The sequence below is a fragment of the Schistocerca americana genome, chromosome 4 (assembly GCF_021461395.2).
Source record: "Schistocerca americana isolate TAMUIC-IGC-003095 chromosome 4, iqSchAmer2.1, whole genome shotgun sequence".
NCBI classification, from domain to species: Eukaryota; Metazoa; Arthropoda; class Insecta; order Orthoptera; family Acrididae; genus Schistocerca; species Schistocerca americana.
The window spans coordinates 537,235,949-537,255,388 of record NC_060122.1 but is presented as its reverse complement, the minus strand read 5'-3'; the positions used below and the strand labels follow the sequence as shown (position 1 = coordinate 537,255,388).

At 49.4% G+C, this 19,440-nt stretch overlaps 1 protein-coding gene across 1 annotated transcript in view; it reads left to right on the top strand.

Moving 5' to 3' along the window:
• The window catches only part of LOC124612785 (multifunctional methyltransferase subunit TRM112-like protein), a 44,019-nt gene that overhangs the window by 16,870 nt on the left and 7,709 nt on the right, over positions 1-19,440 (top strand). Inside the window, exon 3 of the mRNA XM_047141182.1 lies at positions 3,734-3,826. Within this exon, the coding sequence (XP_046997138.1) occupies positions 3,734-3,826 (93 nt within the window). The remainder of the gene's footprint in view (positions 1-3,733; positions 3,827-19,440) is intronic.

Genomic DNA, 19,440 nt, shown 5'->3' with positions numbered 1-19,440 from the left:
CTTTCGCCAGGAGAATGGGGTGCCACAGGGCTCAGTTTTGAGCGTCGCTCTCTTCGCCGTAGCAATCAATCCAATAACGGATTGCCTCCCAGCTGATGTATCAGGCTCCCTTTTCGTTGACAATTTTACCATCTATTGCAGCGCGCAGTGTACATGTTTCCTGGAGCGCTGTCTTCAGCGTTCTCTTGACCATCTTTACTCCTGGAGTGTCACTAATGGCTTCCGTTTTTCTGCCGAGAAGACGGTCTGTATTAACTTCTGGCGCTACAAAGAGTTTCTCCCACCGTCCTTACGACTCGGTCCCGTTGCTCTCCCATTCGTGGAGACAACAAAATTTTTAGGTCTTACATTTGTCAGGAAAATTAGCTGGTCTCCACATGTGTCTTATTTGGCTGCCCATTGTACCCGTTCTCTAAATGTCCTCCGTGTTCTCAGTGGTATATCGTGGGGAGCGGATTGAACCGTCCTACTTCACCTATATCGGTCGATCGTCCGCTCCAAGCTGGATTACGAGAGCTTCGTATACTCCTCTGCACGGCCGTCCATCTTACGCCGCCTCAACTCCATACAACATCGGGGTTTACGTCTTGCGATCGGAGCATTTTATACTAGTCCCATCGAGAGTCTTCATGCTGAAGCCGGTGAATTGCCACTGCCCTACCGGCGCGATATACTGCTTTGTCGGTATGCCTGTCGGCTACTGTCAATGCCCGACCACCCGTCTTATCGTTCCTTTTTTGGCGACTCCCTCGATCGTCAATATGGGTTGAATGTCTCTGCCCTGCTTCCCCCTGGAGTTCGCTTTCGTCGCCTCCTTCAACACCTTGATTTTTCACTCCCTGCAACCTTTAGAGTTGGCGAGAGCCGCACGCCACCTTGGCTCCAGGCTCAGGTTCGCGTTCACCTTGACCTCAGCTCTCTCCCAAAGGAGGTTATCCCCAGTTCGGTATACGGCTCCCGTTTTGTCGAACTTCATTCGAAGTTCATTAATATGACCTTCATTTATACAGATGGCTCTAAGACCAATGACGGGGTTGGTTGTTCTTTTATTGTCGGGGCACAAAGTTTCAAATACCGGCTCCATGGCCATTGTTCGATCTTCACAGCTGAGCTCTTTGCCCTCTACCAGGCTGTTCTTTACATCTGCCGCCACCGACATTCTGCTTATGTCATCTGCTCTGATTCCCTGAGCGCCATCCAGAGCCTCAGTGATCCGTATCCGGTTCACCCTTTCGTGCACCGGATCCAACGCTCTCTTCAGCAGCTGGTGGACGATGGTTCTCCAGTTAGCTTTATGTGGGTTCCTGGCCATGTCGGTATCCCTGGGAACGAAGCTGCAGATGCCGCGGCCAAGGCTGCGGTCCTCCAGCCTCGGACAGCTCCTTGTTGTGTTCCTTCATCAGATTGTAGCAGGGTCATTTGTCGGCGCATTTTATTGCTGTGGCATGCCGATTGGGCTGCACTTATGGACAACAAGCTTCGGGACTTGAAACCTCTTCCCGCGGCTTGGACATCCTCCTCACGCCCCTCTCGGCGGGAGGAGGTAGTTTTGGCCCGGTTACGAATTGGACACTGCCGGTTCAGCCATCGCCATCTGCTGACGGCTGCGCCGGCGCCGTTCTGCCCATGTGGGCACTTGCTGATGGTCCGCCACATTTTAACGTCCTGTCCGGATTTTAACACACTGCGTCTTGATCCTGGCCTGCCATGTACTCTCGATGCCATTTTAGTGGATGACCCAGGAGCAGCTGCTCCCGTTCTTCATTTTATCAAATTGACCAACCTGTCTAAGGACATTTAATTATGCTGTTTTTTTTTAATCCTATGCCTGTCGATCTTTTATCGTGTTTTCCCTTTTAGTTGCTGTTTTAAACTTGTGCCTCGCGGTGCATTCCTAACGTAGTCTGGGCGCTAATGACCGTTGAAGTTGTGCGCCCTAAAAAAAAAAAAAAAAAAAAAAATATTGCAGTTCAGTTCATGTCCGATCCCTTCTTTCTGAACTGGAGTCCTTGCCTTTACCACCTATACTTGAGGTTCATTCACGAACACCTCCATGGTGTACACCTATGCCACTGCTTCTCCTGGACCTTTCACATGGCCCTAAGGACTCTGTTAACCATATGACTCACCACTGTCACTTCCTCTCGATTCTCGACATGTACTGGGGCCATGTAGTAGTTTACACCAATGGCTGATAGTCATGTTGGCTTTGTCTATGTTCCTGGAGGACCTATAGAACAGTACTCCTTGCCAGATGGCTGCAGTGTTTTCAATGTAGAGCTGGCAGCCATATCTTGTGTTCTTGAGCACATCTGTTCATGTCCAGGTGAGCCATTTCTCCTGTGTACTGACCCCTTGAGCAGCCTACAAGCTATCGACTAATGCTACCCTCGTCACCCTTTGGTAGCGACCATCCAGGAGTCCATGTATGCCCTGGAATTGTCCAGTCGTTCAGTGGTGTTTGTCTGGACCCCACGTCATTTCAGAATCCCAGTTAACGAACTAGCTGACAGGCTGGCCAAACAGGCTACACGGAAACTGCTTATGGAGATCGGCTTTGCTGAAACTGTCCTGCGTTCAGTATTACACCACAAGGATTTGCGGCTTTGGTAGACAGAATGGCATAACCTAAGTATGCATGACAAGCTGCTTGCCATTAAGGAAACTACGAATGTGTGGAAGACCTCCGTGCACACCTCCCGCAGGGACTCTGTGGTTCTCTGTCGGCTCTGCATTGGCCATACGTGGCTGACGCATGTTTATCTCCTCTGTCATGAGTACCCACCTCAGTGTTGCTGTGGCTCACAAATGACAGTCACCCATCTCTTGCTGGAGTGCACACTTTTAGCCGCTGTGTGGTGGCCTTTTAACTTTCCCAGCACCCTACCTTCGGTGTTTGGCGACAATACCTCAGCAACAGCTTTAGTTTCACATTTTATTTGTGAGGGTGAGTTTTATCATTTGCCCTAAGTTTTATCACATGTCCTTTGTCCCTGTGTGTCCTCCACCCTAGTGCTTTCAGGGTGGAGGTTTTAATGTGTTGCTGAGTGCCTGGCTTTTCCTTTTTTATCCTCGTTGTCAGCCAGCCATGGTAATCTGATTTCTTGTTTTAACCTCTTCTGCCTGTTTCTTGTGTCTTTGTGGTTTTCTTCTCCCCTTCTGTCCATTTAAGTGTTTGTTGCCCGTCAGTCATTGTGGTTTTTCATTTCATTCTGTTTTGTGTTGTAAGTCTAATTGTCTTATTTTCACCCTTGTGCCATTGTTTCCTTCGGAGCAAGGGACCGATGACCTTTACTTCAGTCCCTTTCCCCCTCTTTTAAACCAACCAACCAACCAACCAACCGATGAAGTCTGTGACCGAAAACGTAATGTAACTTTTTCAATTGTGCTTGTCCTCAACTTAACATACCTTCTTTACGGTAAGTAGCAATATTTACAGTTAAGACACACTTTGAATTTCACAGTTGTTTGTAGGAAACATAACACTTGTAAATTATTTGGATAATGATAATATTTTCACTGTTAGTAATACTAGTACTTAAGACTGACCAGAGTAACTGCTGCATTATATGTCCCTTTCTAGGCCTGCAGGATGATCACCTTTCCTTTCAAACATCAAACTAGTCTTGACATTACTTGGACTAAAGATAATAATTTTTAAATTTAGTTCGTGTTTCATCCTATTAATACAGTTTGCAGTATATTGCAAGTGGCTATAATTTTCATTTTCCAGATTGGGCATGCAGGGGACTTACCACAGACTTTAATTGAGGATTTTGAAAATAATGAAGAATTTTTGAAAAAAGTACACCATGTTTTATTGGAGGTATGTATTGTAAAAGTTGTAGACTTTCTAAGCCAGTGATAAACGACACATCAGCAATTTAAAATAGAGCATAAAATAAAGGTCAGTTGAAGTTTTCTGTACAAAAATGTGCTGAAGTTCCTTTTATTTATGCTACTTATAAAATATTTAGTGTAGTAGTGTTACTAGTTTGCAAATGTTTCTTAGATTACAATGGTTTTTAGTGATGAATTAACTGGCAATACACTGATTCATGGAGAAAGGGGAAAGAACAGAAAAAAACACAACTATTGTTCTGAATCCAAATAACTGATAATTTTTTCTATAAAATAATTTGGTTCCTGTTTAATCAGTTGTTAATGAGGTAATGGTCACGCACTTTTTGCTATATTAAGAGATTGTAGTGACTACTTGTCAAAAGGAAAATACACTGGTGTCCAAAATTAAAGCAGCAAACTGCTATTTCCCCATCCTGTGTCCAATTCACAATATAGTCATACAAAGTGTCAGGAACACTGATTCATGGAGAAAGGGGAAAGAACAGAGAAAAACACAACTATTGTTCTGAATCCAAATAACTGATATTTTTTTCTATAAAATAATTTGGTTCCTGTTTAATCAGTTGTTAATGAGGTAATGCTCACACACTTTTTGCTATGTTAAGAGATTGTGGTGACTACTTGTCAAAAGGAAAATACACTGGTGTCCAAAATTAAAGCAACAGACTGCTATTTCCCCATCCTGTGTCCAATTCACAATATAGTCATACAAAGTGTCAGGATAAGCCGTTACAATCATGTTCTGCATGGAAGATGGCATTCCGATCAACGGACAACCACGCCAGCAATGACTTCAGAGCGCCTATCAAGCAGGGTAGTGTTTGTAGGGTAGTCCCACATCCAAAATCTGCTGTGTACGCAGCCACAGACAGTGCAGTAGGGCACAGAGGAGATGCCTACAGACTCTCTGCTGGAGGGCCATAGGAATATTACAGAGACTGAAACTGTATCCCGGAGACCAGGACAGGGCCAAACATGTGTGACATCAGAAAGAGTGGACTGTTATTTGTCTGCAAGGGCACGACAGTACTGCCTTAGTACTCCACTGCAACTGGCATTTAACCTCGCATCATCCCCTGGACATGTTGTACTGAGGCAAAAGGTGTACAGAAGGTTCCTGCATAGTGGCCTTTATTGTTGGAGACATGCTGTCTGTTTACTCTGGCATGTCTTCACTGAAGGGAACATCTAGAATGGAGCAGTCAACATGCTACCTGGACGGTCGAACAGTGGGCCAATGTTCTTTTCACAGATGAGTCCCGATTTGGTCTGGAGTGTGATTGTTGATGGATTTGCATCTGGATGGCACATGGAACATGATTTCGGGACCCAAATATTGTGGAAAGAGACTGATATTTAGGTGGATCCCTGATGGTGTAACCAGGGATTATGTTGACCAATCAAACACCTCTTCATGAAATTGTATGGGTAAATCGGCAAGATTTAACTGCCACCAGGTACCGTGAGGAGGTTTTGGGATTTCATGCACAGTTGTTGCAGGGTGCTGTGGGCCCAAACTTCGTATCGATGGACCGTAATGCTCGACCTCATAGAGCACGGGTAATTGATGTTTTTTTGTAAATGGAAGATATTGCATGCAAGGTGTGGCCTGCTCGCTTTCCCAATTTGAATCTCATAGAGTATGTCTGAGATGCATTTGGGAGACAGGTTGCATCATGTCAGCATCCACCAACCACTCTCCAAGACTTTCTGGATGTTGGTATAAAGACACAGTGTCCAGCATGTTAAAAACCAGTTATCATAATCACAAAATTAAGCAAGGTAATTGCCATAACAATAAAAATAAAGATGTACCTTTTGATGTATGGTTAAATACCGAAACAGAGTAAAGTGAGTTGCACTTCACCTGTGATTGTTGACTTTCTTCTGAATAAGTAATTGAACTGTTCAGTAAATGTTTAGCTCCTTGTCCTAGTCTGACATTCATTGGTTTCATCATTTCACAAGCATATCATGGTTCAGCCTAACCTAGATGATGGGTTATGCTAAATATCAGTCTGTCATAACAGTGTTCTTTTGAAAGGGTAGTAAAGAATATTGAAGCTGTGATTGAGAAAATGTAAAGAAATCATGAATAACATTAAATGATTTAATGTTGGTGCTCAAACTACGTAATTTTTTCCTCATGTTGGTTGCCTAAAACTGCCCTATCGATGCCTACGCAAAACTGATCTTGCCGACCTGTGTGCCACTGAGTGAGGTGGCACAGTGGTTAACACACTGGACTTGTATTGGTTCAAACCCGTGCCCGCCATCCTGATTTAGGTTTTCCGTGATTTCCCTAAATCGCTTCAGGGAAATGTTGGGATGGTTCCTTTGAAAGGGTGTGGCCGATTTCCTTCCCCATCCTTTCCTAATGAAAGCTTGTGCTCCATGTCCAATGTCCTCGGTGTCGATGGGATGTTAAACACTAATCTCCCCCTCTCCAACCTGTGTGCTGTAGAGAAAACAACACCCTTGCTGGTACCGTCTTTATTCTAGATTTCAGCCCAATAAAAGACTCCTCTATATCAATGACACTCACCGGAGACCTCTAGCCATCGACAGCTGTTTTCATTTTTGTGTTTATTCTTTCGTGGGAAAAAATGAGCTGTTAAGAAGTTATCAGAAACTCCCTAAAGAATACTACTCAAGATGTTGAAGTTCCCTGAAAATGCATTAAGACATGAGTATCTCATTAGGTGGAGTATCTCCTCAGATGAATCATAATTCCTTTTACCCCAGTTAGTCATGTTAAAACTATTACACCATACCCAATGCTACATTATGTAGTCATTTGCTGCAGTTCTGCTGTTATATAGTTTCACATGCAGAATGGGAGTTGTCTACATAAATGACAAGAAACTCGAAGGCATTATCTGGGCATGAAATTGCCTTTTTTAAACCATGTGAAGCCATTTCCAAATGGCAGAGCGCAAATTAAATATTAATTCTGCTCTCATTCCGTATTGGTTGCTAAAATGAAATAGCACATTTTTGTAGAAAAAGGAAAATTCTCTTTTGAGACTTGTTAAATTCAGAGAGAGATCAGTGGTGAGGTCAGAGCTTACGTTCAAGAGATGCATTACAAATGAAGCATCTACATGTGCAAAAATAAAGAACAATAGACATTACTTTGGGATATATGGGTTTCTTTTTCACAGAATTTCCCCCTGCGGGTTCGGGGGTTAGAATAGGCCCGCGGTATTCCTGCCTGTCGTAAGAGGTGGCTAAAAGGAGTCTAAAATGTTTCGGCCTTATGTGATGGTCCCCTCTCGGGTTTGACCTCCATCTTTCTAAATTATTCCGAAGAGCGAGCCAATTGGGGAAGGGCGCCTTACATGGTGCACTGTATCCGTCGTGCATTGAGACCTTTAGCCGGCTTTTTCGTCGTTGCAATTGTGTCCCTCTCGTTTTCCATCTCTTGGGTACGATTACCACGCTGCGCTCTGCAGTGTTGCTTTTAACTGCGACGACAACGTTGGACTTTATGGCACCTAAGATCCAGCACGGTAGCCAGTCCGTTGTGGTGGGGCCGCCATGTACCCTGTTGGTTGTAGCCCCCTGACAACACAGGGATCGCTCTACTGATGCCTGCGCCGTTAACTCCCCACGTATGCCAAGGAGTAGATGCCCATCTCTCTGGGGCATCAGGACTCCCGGCAATGGCCATCCTGCCAGGTGGCTATTGCTGCGGCTGGGTGGCGCCCGTGGGGAGGGCCCTTGGTCGGAGTAGGTGGCATCAGGGCAGATGACCCGCAATGAAGTGTGGTACATCATCTCTCGCTGGTGGGCCTCCACCAGCAGTCTCTAAGCGATCGAGGTCTAACCTCAACGGCAGGAAATACGAACCATGATCATTTCCCTCCCTGGCCACTCCATGGGAGGAACGTTTGGCAAAAGAAGGCAGTGGAGAATATTCACCCCGGTTCCTTGTGTATACGCGAGTTGATGGGGAATCGTTTATGTCAACCAAGCCCCAGTTTTTTGTGGAGCATTTAGAGGACAAGTTTGGGGAGGTGGAGGGCTTGTCCAAGATGCGCTCTGGTTCTGTGCTCATCAAAACGGCATCCTCTGCCCAGTCCCGGATGTTGCTCAATTGTGACAAGTTGGGGGATGTTTCAGTTAGCATCACGCCGCATAAGAGTCTCAACATGGTCCAGGGTATTATCTTCCACAGGGATCTTCTTCTGCAGTCCGACGATGAATTAACGCACCAACCTCGAACGACGAGGTGTTCACTTCGTCCGGCGCGTCCATCGGGGTCATAATCAGGTGCCTTCATCTTGGCCTTTGAGGGTGATGTCTTACACGAAAAGGTTAAGGTGATGGTTTTCCGTTGTGATGTGAAGCCATATATCCCTCCTCCGATGCGGTGTTTTAAATGCTGGAAGATCGGGCACATGTCATCTCGCTGTACTTCCAGCATCACGTGTCGGGATTGTGGACGTCCTTCGCATCCTGATACTCCATGTGCCCCGCCTCCTATCTGTGTTAACTGCGGAGAACACCATTCCCCCTGCTCGCCGGACTGTAGGATATTCCAGAAAGAAAGGAAGATAATGGAGTATAAGACCCTGGACTGCCTGACCTACCCCGAGGCTAGACGGAAATACGAGCGGCTCCATCCTGTGGCAATGACGTCAACCTACGCCGCTGCTGCATCGACGGTTCTTCCATCATCACGACTCGGCTCTAAGATCGGTCAGCATCCACCAGCCCCCTTGCTTGTGGGGGGCACTTCACAACCTGTTGCTCCTGCTCCATCTACTTCAGGAGCAACACCCCCCCCCCCCCCCCCCAACAATCGGGGACATCAATTCCCCCTTCCCAGCCGGAGAAGCGTAAGACTTCTTCGGCTACTCTCGCAAGAAAGGGGTCCCTTGGGGACCTCGCTTCACAAGTTCCGACCAGCGGCACAGCAGACACCCGCAAGTTTCTGAAACAACCACCGGTCGCTGGTCGTAGGGCGTCACGGTCGTCTTCAGTCCCTGAGACTGACCCGGTGCGGCCCTCCCAGCCAGAACCACCTAAGGCACAGCGCGCAAAGCAGACCAAGAAAAAGGCTCCCAAGCATACAGACATTGCGGTGGCACCTGTCCCACCGCAACCTTCTCACTCTGCATCTGAAGATGAGGTGGGGATTCTGGCGTCCGCTGAGAACCTGGATCTTGCCAGTCCCTCGGACGCAATGGATGGCTGTTGTACAGGTGGTGACTCAGTAGCAGCAGGGGCCCAGGAGGCGTAATCTGCCTCCCCAGTCCCTTCACGCCTTTCCCATCCATGGCCAACACCATCCTCCAGTGGAACTGCAGCGGTTTCTTCCACCATCTAGCTTAGCTCCGCCAACTTATCAGCCTTCACCCTTTCTTCTGCATTGCCCTTCAGGAAAGTTGGTTTCCCGCAATGCGAACTCCCGCCCTCCGTGGCTATCGGGGTTATTATAAGAACCGGGCAGCTTATGAAAGGGTGTCTGGTGGCGTCTGCATATATGTCCTTAACTCTCTTCACAGCGAGTTTGTTCCTCTACAAACAGCTTTAGAGGCTGTCGCTGTTTGGGAGTGGACGCCACAGGCTGTTACCGTCTGCAGTCTTTACCTTCCACCGGATGGTGCCGTCGCGCAGCACGTCCTGGCTGCTCTGATAGCCCAATTGCCGCCACCTTTCTTGTTGCTGGGCAATTTCAATGCCCACAACCCTCTATGGGGTGGGACTGTCTCCGATGACCGCGGTCGTGCCGTGGAGCATTTGTTGGCTCAGCTCGACCTTAGCCTTTTGAACACCGGTGCTCCCACGCATTTCAGTGTGGCCCATGGCTCATTCTCGGCCATCGATCTCTCTCTTTGCAGCCCTGGACTTGTCCCATCCCTCCACTGGAGAGTGCATCCTATCCTGTGTGGTAGTGACCATTTTCCCATCTATTTGTCACTGCCCCAGTGTCATTCTTCTGGGCGCCTGCCCCGCTGGGCTCTCCCCAGGGCTGACTGGCCGGCTTTTACTTCCGCTGCAACCATTGAGTCTCCCCCACAGGGTGACATTGACGAGGTGGTCCGTGTCGTAACCACGTCAGTCATTTCGGCGGCCGAGGCTGCCATCCCCCGCTCTTCTGGACTCCCTTGGAGGAAGGCTGTACCCCGGTGGTCGCCGGAGATCGCTGAGGCTATTCGCGACCGTAGGCGGGCCCTTCAGCGTCATAGGCAGCACCCGTCTCTAGAGACCCTCATCGCCTTTAAGAGGCTCTGTGCCTTGGCTCGTCGTCTTATTACACGGCGTAAGCAGGAGTGCTGGGAGAGGTATGTCTCATCCTTGGGCTCCCGTGTCTCCCCCTCGCTCCATCCTGTGGTCCCGGATCTGGCGGATTTATGGATACCAGACCCCTATGGGTGTCCCTGGGATCTCCTTGGACGGCGCTGTCTGCACGGACGCTGCCGCCATTGCTGAACACCTTGCTGCGCACTTTGCTAAGAGCTCTGCGACTGCAACTTATCCCCCCGCCTTTCGCTCTCTCAAGGAGCGAGCCAAGCAGACGCCGTTATCATTCCACACACGTCGTTCTGAAAAATACAATGCTCCTTTCAGCGAGAGGGAATTCCTCGCTGCCCTCGCCGATTGCCCTGATACAGCACCAGGACCAGACTGCATCCACGCACAGATGCTGAAGTATCTCTCCAGGGACTGCCAGAGACACATCCTCACCATCTTTAACCGCATTTGGAGCGAGGGCGTGTTCCCGTCGCAATGGCGAGAGGGTCTTATTGTCCCCATCTTGAAACCCGGTGCGGACCCACTGGCGGTGGACAGCTATCGTCCCATTACCCTCACCAACTTTTTGTGCAAATTGCTCGAACGTATGGTGGGGCGGCGTTTGTGTTGGATCCTTGAGTCGCGCGGTCTCCTCGCTCCATCCCAGGGTGGCTTCCGTTGGGGCCGGTCTGCAGCGGACAATTTGGTGCGGCTGGAATCTGCTATCCGTCCGGCCTTTGCCCGACGTCAGCACCTCGTTGCTGTCTTTTTTTATCTGCGGAAGGCGTATGACACCACATGGAGGCATCACATCCTTGCTACGTTACATGAGTGGGGTCTTTGTGGTCAGCTCCCGGCTTTTCTTCAAACCTTTTTATTGCGCCGCTCTTTCCGGGTGCAAGTGGGTGCCGCCTCTAGTTCATCTTATATACAGGAAAATGGGGTCCCGCAGGGCTCGGTGTTGAGCGTCTCCTTATTTCTAGTGCCCATTAATGGTCTGGCTGCAGCCGTGGGGTTGTCGGTGTCTCCTTCTTTGTATGCCGACGACTTCTGCATCTCATTTCGCTCCACAACTACGGGAGTCGCCGAACGCAGGCTGCAAGTAGCCGTCCGCAAGGCATCATCATGAGCTCTGATTCATGGTTTTCAGTTCTCTGCAGCCAAGACTCGAGTTAAGCACTTCTGCAGGCGTCGGACGGTCCACCCTCATCCTGAACTTTACCTCGACGGCCACCTGCTTGACGTGGTGGACACTTGCCGCTTCTTAGGACTCGTCTTTGATGCCCGGCTCACATGGGTTCCTCATATTACTCAGCTGAAGCCAAAGTGCTGGCGGCACCTCAACACACTCCGCTGCCTGAGCCACACCTCTTGGGGTGCGGATCGCTGCACACTGTTGCGATTATACAGAGCCCTTGTGCAGTCAAGGCTTGATTATGGGAGCCTGGCCTATGGGTCTGCATCACCCTCAGTGTTGAAGTTGTTAGACCCCATACACCACTGTGGGGTTCGGCTTGCAACTGGCGCTTTTCGTACGAGCCCCGTGGATAGTCTACTGGTGGAGGCCGGGGTTCCCCCGCTGCGGATTCGCCGCCATCGACTGCTCGCCGACTATGCTGTCCACGTGCATTGCTCGCCGGGCCATCCCAATCGTCGCCTGCTTTTCCCTACCATGGTCCTCCATCTGCCCGAACGGCGACCTAGGTCTGGGCTTTCCATAGCTGTCCGCGTCCAGTCCCTGCTGTTGGAACTGGGGTCATTCCCTCTTCTGCCTCCCTTCCGGGTCCATGCACCTACGCCTCCCTGGTGTTTGCCCCGGCCGTCCGTCCGTCTGGACTTGGCACAGGGACCCAAGGACTCGGTTCCGCCTGTGGCCCTCCGTCACCATTTTCTTGCGCTCCTCGCCTCCTTTTCGGGCTGAGAGACTGTCTACACTGATGGTTCTCTGGTTGATGGTCGCACTGCCTACGCTTTTGCTCGCGCTGCCCATGTTGAACAGCGCTCCTTGCCGGCTGGCTGCAGTATTTTTACTGCAGAGCTGGTGGCCATATTGCGCGCTCTTGAGCATATGCGTTCCTGCTCAGGTACGTCCATCGTCATCTGCAGTGACTCCCTGAGCAGCCTCCAGGCCATCAACCGCTGCTATACCTCTTCTCCTCTGGTGTCCTCTATTCAGGAGTCTGTTTTCGCCATTACCCACTCTGGTCGTTCGGTGGTCTTTATTTGGATGCCAGGTCACGTTGGCATCCCGGGGAACGAACGTGTCGACAGGCTGGCCAAAGGGGCGATCGACGCCCCAGCTTTGGAAATCGGCCTCACGGCTCGTGATCAGCAGCTGGTGTTGCGCCGTAAGGTGCTTGGGATGTGGACTGCTGAGTGGCGTGGCATGACATCCCCGAATAAACTGCGGGCTGTCAAGGAGATGACCGATGTGTGGCGCTCCTCCCTGCGGGCTTCTCGCAGGGACTCTGTCATCCTGTGTCGGCTGCACATAGGCCATACCTACGTGACGCACGGTCATCTTTTGCGTCAGGAGGATCCCCCCCCTGTGTTGGTGTGGGTTCCGGCTGACGGTCGCCCACATTTTGCTGGAGTGTCCCCGACTGCGCACCCTCCGGCAGTCTTTTAATCTCCCGGGCACTTTCCCTTTGGTTTTATGTGACGATGCCTCCATGGCTGACAAAGTTTTAAATTTTATCCGTGGCAGTCCTTTTTATGGTTCCATTTAGGGCGGTCCTGCACCTTTCCCTTTCTGTGTCTTTTGTCCTCATGTCTCTCAGTATTTGTTGCTGTTTTGGTGTGTCGTCGGATGGTTGACTCTTTCCCTTGTGGTCAGTCAACCAGTCTCCGGCCGTCTTATTTTCTTCTGTTCCTTTCTGTCTGGTGTTCCTCTGTACTCTTCTTGTCTGTAGTGTTTGTTGCTGCATTTGTGTTCTTTTAGCGCCTGGGGGGCGTCTCCTCCCCACCCCTTTCCCCCCCCCCCCCCCCCCCCCCCCCCCCCCCCCCCCCCCCCTTTGGTTTTTACCTGCTTTGCCGATTTTCGGCTCGCCTGTTTTTGGGAATGGGGGACTGATGACCTTCGCTGTTTAGTCCCCCTTAAACATCCCAACAACCACCACCACCTTCACAGAATACCCATTGTGGTGTTGGAGACTGGAACAGACCTGTGATAACTCTTGCCCAATGTAAAAGGCAACTAGAAGGCATCTTGTACCTATTCAAGTGTTCACGTTGATGACACGGTGTTCATCAGGCTGACTGTCAGTTTTAGCTCACATCACAACCTTTCCCTCAACATGTTTGGCTTGATTAGTTATGGTCACCTTCTGGTGTTTGACCTCAACTTCTCTAAATTCTGCAGAAGAGCAAGTGCCTCAGAAAAGGAGGCGTTATGTGGTGTGTAATCTGTTCATTGTGTACTGTGATTCCCAGCACTTGCTATTTAATTGGATTTACATTTGCACCTGAAATAGTGTGGTAGCCAGTTTATCATGGGTGACTCTTCATGTACCCTTACGTTTGTAGCCACCAGACAATGTGAGAATTATACTGTCGAGTTCCCCATGTATGGCAAGGATTAGTTGTGTGTCCGATTCAGGACTCCAGGTGATGGCTACTGTGCCATGTAGCCTTTGCTGTGCCAGAATGGTGCCATTGGGGAGAGCCTTCAGAATAGCATCAGGATGGACAATTTGTAATAAAACATCTGTGCAAACATGACCATCTCAGCAGTTACAAATCAGGATTTCAATAGAGAGGTATAAAGTTCCATGACATTCCACCTTTGGCCACCCCATGGGTTGAGGATCAGGCAAGGAGACATGGAAACACGGATCAGTTAATTCTTGGTGTGCTCCAGAATCTTTTGGGAAAAGAAAGAAGCCATTGTTTTTCTGAAAATATTGAGGGCACATTTGGAAAAGCCACTGCAGTAGAGAAAATGGGAAATGGATCTCTCTTGATCAAAGCTTTGAATGCTAACCAATCACAGGCACATCTGGCCTGTGACAAGCTTGAGGATAAAGCAGTTACCATCTCTCCTCCTTCCATTGAAATCTGTCAATACAAACAGATGAACTACATGCTAACCTAGAGTAGTGTGGAGTAAAACTCGTCCTCAAAATTCAGAGAGGCTCTAAGCTTAATAAGTTGGCCACTTGAGCTTTCACCCCCTGCAGGTCCGGGGGTTAGAATAGGCCTGAGGCATTCCTGCCTGTCGTAAGAGGCAACTAAAAGGAGTGCCACACGTTTTGGCCTTTGTGATGGTCCCTTGAAGGGTTTGACCTCCATTTTTCAAAATTTTCCCAAAGAGCAAGCCAGTTAGGATAGGGCGCCTTACATGGTGCATCATGTGCTGAGACCTATCGCATCATTCTTCGACGTGGATCTGCACTTCTGCTCATTCTCCAACCGTTGGGTGAGGTCACCCTCCTGGGTGCATATTTTACCATCAACTGTGCAGTATCATTTTCTACACTGACGATGACAATGGACTTCTTCGCTTGGTTGCGCCTCATATCCAGCATGGTAACCAGTCCATTGTGGTGGGCTGTCATGTACCCGGGTTGCCAAGGGGTAGATGCCCATCCCCCTGGGGCATTGAGACCCCCGACAATGGCCATCCTGCCAGGTGGCTTTTGCTGCGGCTGGGTGGCACCCGTGGGGAGGGCCCCTGGTTGGAGTGGGTGGCATCAGGACAGATGACACGCGATGAAGTGTAGTACATCATCTCTTGTTGGTGGTCAAACACCAGCAGTCTCTAAGCGTTCACGGGCTCAATTCATGCACAGAAGTATGACCCCAAATCATTCCCCTCACTGGCCACACAATGTGAGGAACATCATGCTAAGGATGACAGCGGCTCTTCCTCACCCCAGTTCCTTGTATGTTCAAGAGCTGATGCGGAATCTGTCATCATGATGAAGGCTCATTGTTTTGTTGAACATTTAGATGACAAGTTTGGGGAGGTGGAGAGCTTGTCCAAAATGAGAGCTGGGTCAGTCTTGATCAAAACAGCATCCTCTGCCCAGTCACGGGCTTTACTCGCTTGTGACAAGCTGGGGAATGTTTCTGTAACCATCACACCCCATAAGAGTTTAAATATGGTCCAGGGTATCATATTTCACAGGGACTGTTTTTTGCAGTCCGACAATGTGCTGCACGCCAGTTTAGAACGGTGAGGTGTACATTTCATTCGGCATGTCCACCGGGGCTCGAGGTATAATCAGGTTGCCACCAGTGCCTTCATCTTGGCCTTCGAGGGTGGTACATTACCCGACATGGTCAAGGTGATGGTCTACCATCATGATGTAAAACCCTGTATCCCTCCCCCAATGTGGTACTTTAAATGTTGGAAGTTTGGTCCTATGTCTTCCCACTATATTTCCAGCATCACATGTCGAGATTGTGGATGCCCATCACATCCCGATACTCCATGTGTCCCGCCTCCCATCTGTGTCAACTGTGGAGAGCACCATTCGCCTTGCTCGCCAGATTGTAGGGTTCTCGAGAAAGAAAGGAAAATCATGGAGTACAAGACCCTGGACTGACTGACCTACACTGAGGCTAAGAGGAAATCTGAATGTCTACATCCTGTACGCATGACATCATCTTACGCCGCCGCTACAACAGTTCTAGCCCCATCAGCTCCGCCAACCGCAGTCACCTCTCAGACCTGGAAGACTACACCTGCCCCCTTGATGATGGAGGTCACTTCCCTCCCTGTAGCTCTTGCACCACCTACTTCAGGACCAACACCCTCCCAAACATCAAGGATGTCCGTCCCCACTTCTAAGCCAGAGAAGTGTACAACTTCTTTGGCTGCTCTCGCTAGGAAGGGGTCCCTTGGGTCACTCCCTTCCCTTGTTTCTGCTAGTGGGAAATAAGACGCCCGTCAGTGACTGTAGTGCCCAAAAGCAGCTGAGCATAGGGCTTCACGCTCATCCTCAATCCCAGAGACTGAATCAGTGAAGTCCTCCAAGCTAGGGAAACCCAAGGAACAGCGAGAGAAATTCAAAAAGAAGGTCCCCAAGACAAAGGGAATTGTGGTGGCACCCACACCACCACTACCTCCAAGCTCTGCGTCTGTGGATGAGGTGGAGATTCTGGCGTCCGCTGAGGACCTAGATCACTCCGAACCCTCAGACAAAGTGGATGTAGACTGCTCAGGCAAAAAGTTGGTGGCAGCAGGTGACCCCGAGGCGTAAACTGCCTCATTGAATGTTCCATGCCTTCCCAGTCTAATGAAGACGTCATCCTCCAGTGGAATTGCGGCAGTTTTTTCCACTGCCAACTGTTGAGCTTTACATCTGCTTCATGCATTGCCCTCCAGGAAACCTGGTTCCCGGCAATGCGGGCCCCTGCCCTCTGCAGCTATAAGGGATATTACAGGAACCATAGTGACTATAATAGAGTGTCAGGTGGAGTTCGTGTTTATGTCTTAAACACAGTCTGTAGTGAAACTGTGCCCCTTCAAATCCCTCTTGAAGCTGTGGCTGTCAGAATAAGGATGACACAGGAAATAACTGCCTGCAATGTATATCTTCCTCCAGATGGTGTAGTATCCTTGAATGTATTAGCTGCACTGATTGATCAACTCCCTAAGCCTTTTCTACTTTTGGGAGATTTTAACGCCCATAACCCCTTGTGGGGTGGCACTGTGCTTACTGGCCGAAGCAGAGATTTCAAAACTGTACTGTCTCAGTCCAACCTCTGCCTCTTAAATACTGGGGCCACCACACATTTCAGTGTGGCTCGAGATAGTTATTCGGCCATTGATTTGCAGCCCAGAACTTCTCCCATTTATACACTGGAGAGCACTCTTTAGGGTGCCCTTGGTTAAAGACAGACCCTTGATGGTCGCTGGAAGTTGCTGAAGCAATTAAGGAGCCTCAGTGAGCTCTACAGCGACATAAGTGGCACCCTTCCCTGGAGTACTCCATAGCCTTTAAACAGCTCTGTACTCACATTCGCCAACTTATCAAATGATGGAAGCAGGAATGCTGGGAGAGATATGTCTCGACCATTGGGTGCCATATGTCACCTTCCCAAGTCTGGGCAAAGATCAAACATGTTTTCGGGTACCAGACCCCAACAGGTTTTCCCGGTGTTAACATAACCTAACGACACAAATGCGATTGCTGAGCACTATGCTCGAACCTCTGTGTCGGAGAATTACCTCCCAGCCTTTCGCACCCTCAAATGGTGGATGGAAAGGAAAATCCTCTCATTCGCTACACGCCACAGTGAACCCAATAACCTCCCATTTACAGAGTGGGAGCTCCTCAGTGCATTTGCACATTGCCCCAACACAGCTCCTGGGCTAGATTGGATCCACAGTCAGATGATGAAACATCTCTCACCTGACTACAAACATCTCCTCGTGATCTTCAACCAGATCTTGTGCGATGACCTCTTTCTATAACAGTGGTGGGAGAGCATCATCATTCCGGTACTCAAACCCGGTAAAAATCCACTTGTTGTGGATAGCTATCGGCTCATCAGCCTCACTAACGTTCTATGTAATCTGCGGGAATGTATGGTGTGTCTGCGGTTTTGTTGGGTCCTAGATTCATGTGGCCTACTAGCTCCATGTCAGGGCGGCTTCCGCCAGGGTCGCTCTACCACTGATAATCTTGTGTCCCTTGAGTCTGCCATCCGAACAGCATTTACCAGATGCCAACACATGGTTACCGTATTTTTTTATTTAGGAAAAGTTTGAGATGACCTAGTGACATCATATCCTTGCCACATTATATGAGTGGGGTCTCTAAGGCTCACTCCCGATTTTTATCCTGAATTTCCTGTCGCTTCGTGCGTTCCGTGTCCAAGTTGGTGCCTCCCATAGTCCCCCACCCCCAATACCCATGAGAATGGAGTCCCACAGGGCTCTGTATTGAGTGTATCTCTATTTTCAGTGGCCATTAATGGTCTAGCAGTAGCTGTAGGGCCGTCTGTCTCACCTTCTCTGTATGCAGACGTTTACTGCATTTCGTGCTGCTCCTCCAGTACTTGTGTTGTTGAGTAGTGCCTACAGGGAGCCATCCACAAGGCACAGTCATGGGCTCTAGCCCACGGTTTCCAGTTTTCGGCCGCACTTTTACACACTTCTCTTGGCATCGTACTGTTCATCCAGAACCAGAACTTTACCTTAATGACGATCCACTCACTGTAGTGGAGACATATCGATTCTTAGGGCTGGTTTTCGATGCCCGATTGACTTGGCTTCTTTACCTTTGTCAGCTTAAGCGGAAGTGCTGCACCTCAATACCCTCCGCTGCCTGAGCAACACCAATTGGGGTGCAGATCACTCTAAGCTGCTGCAGCTCTACAGAGCCCTTGTTAAATCCCGCCTTGACTATGGGAATGTGGTGTATGGTTCGGCGCAGCCCTCAGCGTTTTGTTTACTCGACATAGTGCACCACTGCGGTGTTCGCCTAGTGACAGGAGCTTTCAGGACGAGTCCGGTTACTAGCATCCTTGTGGAAGCTGGAGTGCCTCCATTGCAGGTTAGGCATGCACATCTGCTGGCCAGTTACATAACGCACATTCATAGTTCTCCTGCGCATCCAAATCACTGTCTCCTTTTCACACCCACGGCCATTCATCTCCCGCTTTGGCAGCCCAGGTCAGGGCTTCCAATTGCAGTTCATGTCCGATCCCTTCTTTCTGAACTGGAGTCTTTGCCTTTACCACCTATACTTGAGGTCCATTCACGTACACCTCCATGGTGTACACCAAGGCCACAGCTTCGCCTGGACCTTTTTTCTCGTGACCCTAAGGACTCAGTTAACCCCGCGACTCTCCGCTGCTACTTCCTCCCGATTCTTGAGAAGTACAGAGGCCACGAAGTGGTTTACATCAACTACTCGATGGCTGATGCTCACATTTGCTTTGTGTATGTCCGTGGAGGACATATTGAACAGCATTCCTTGCCCGATGGCTTCAGTGTTTTCACCGCCGAGCTGGTGGCTATATCTCGTGCTCTTGAACACATCCGTTCATGCCCCGGGGAATCGTTTGTTGTGTGTACTGACTCCTTGAGCAGTCTACAGCTATCAACCAGTGCTACCCTCGTCATTCTTTGGTGCCATCCATCTAGGAGTCCATCTATGCCCTGGACCCGTCCCATCGTTCAGTGTTGTTTTCGTGGACCCCAGGACACGATGGCATCCCAAACAATGAACTTTGCCGCAGGCTGACCAAACAGGCTAAGTGGACATCACTTCTGGAGATGGGTATCTCTGAACCTGACCTGCGTTCTGACTTACGCCGCAGCGTTTTTCGGTTTCAAGAGACAATGGCAAAACAGTACGCACAGCAAACTGCGTGTCA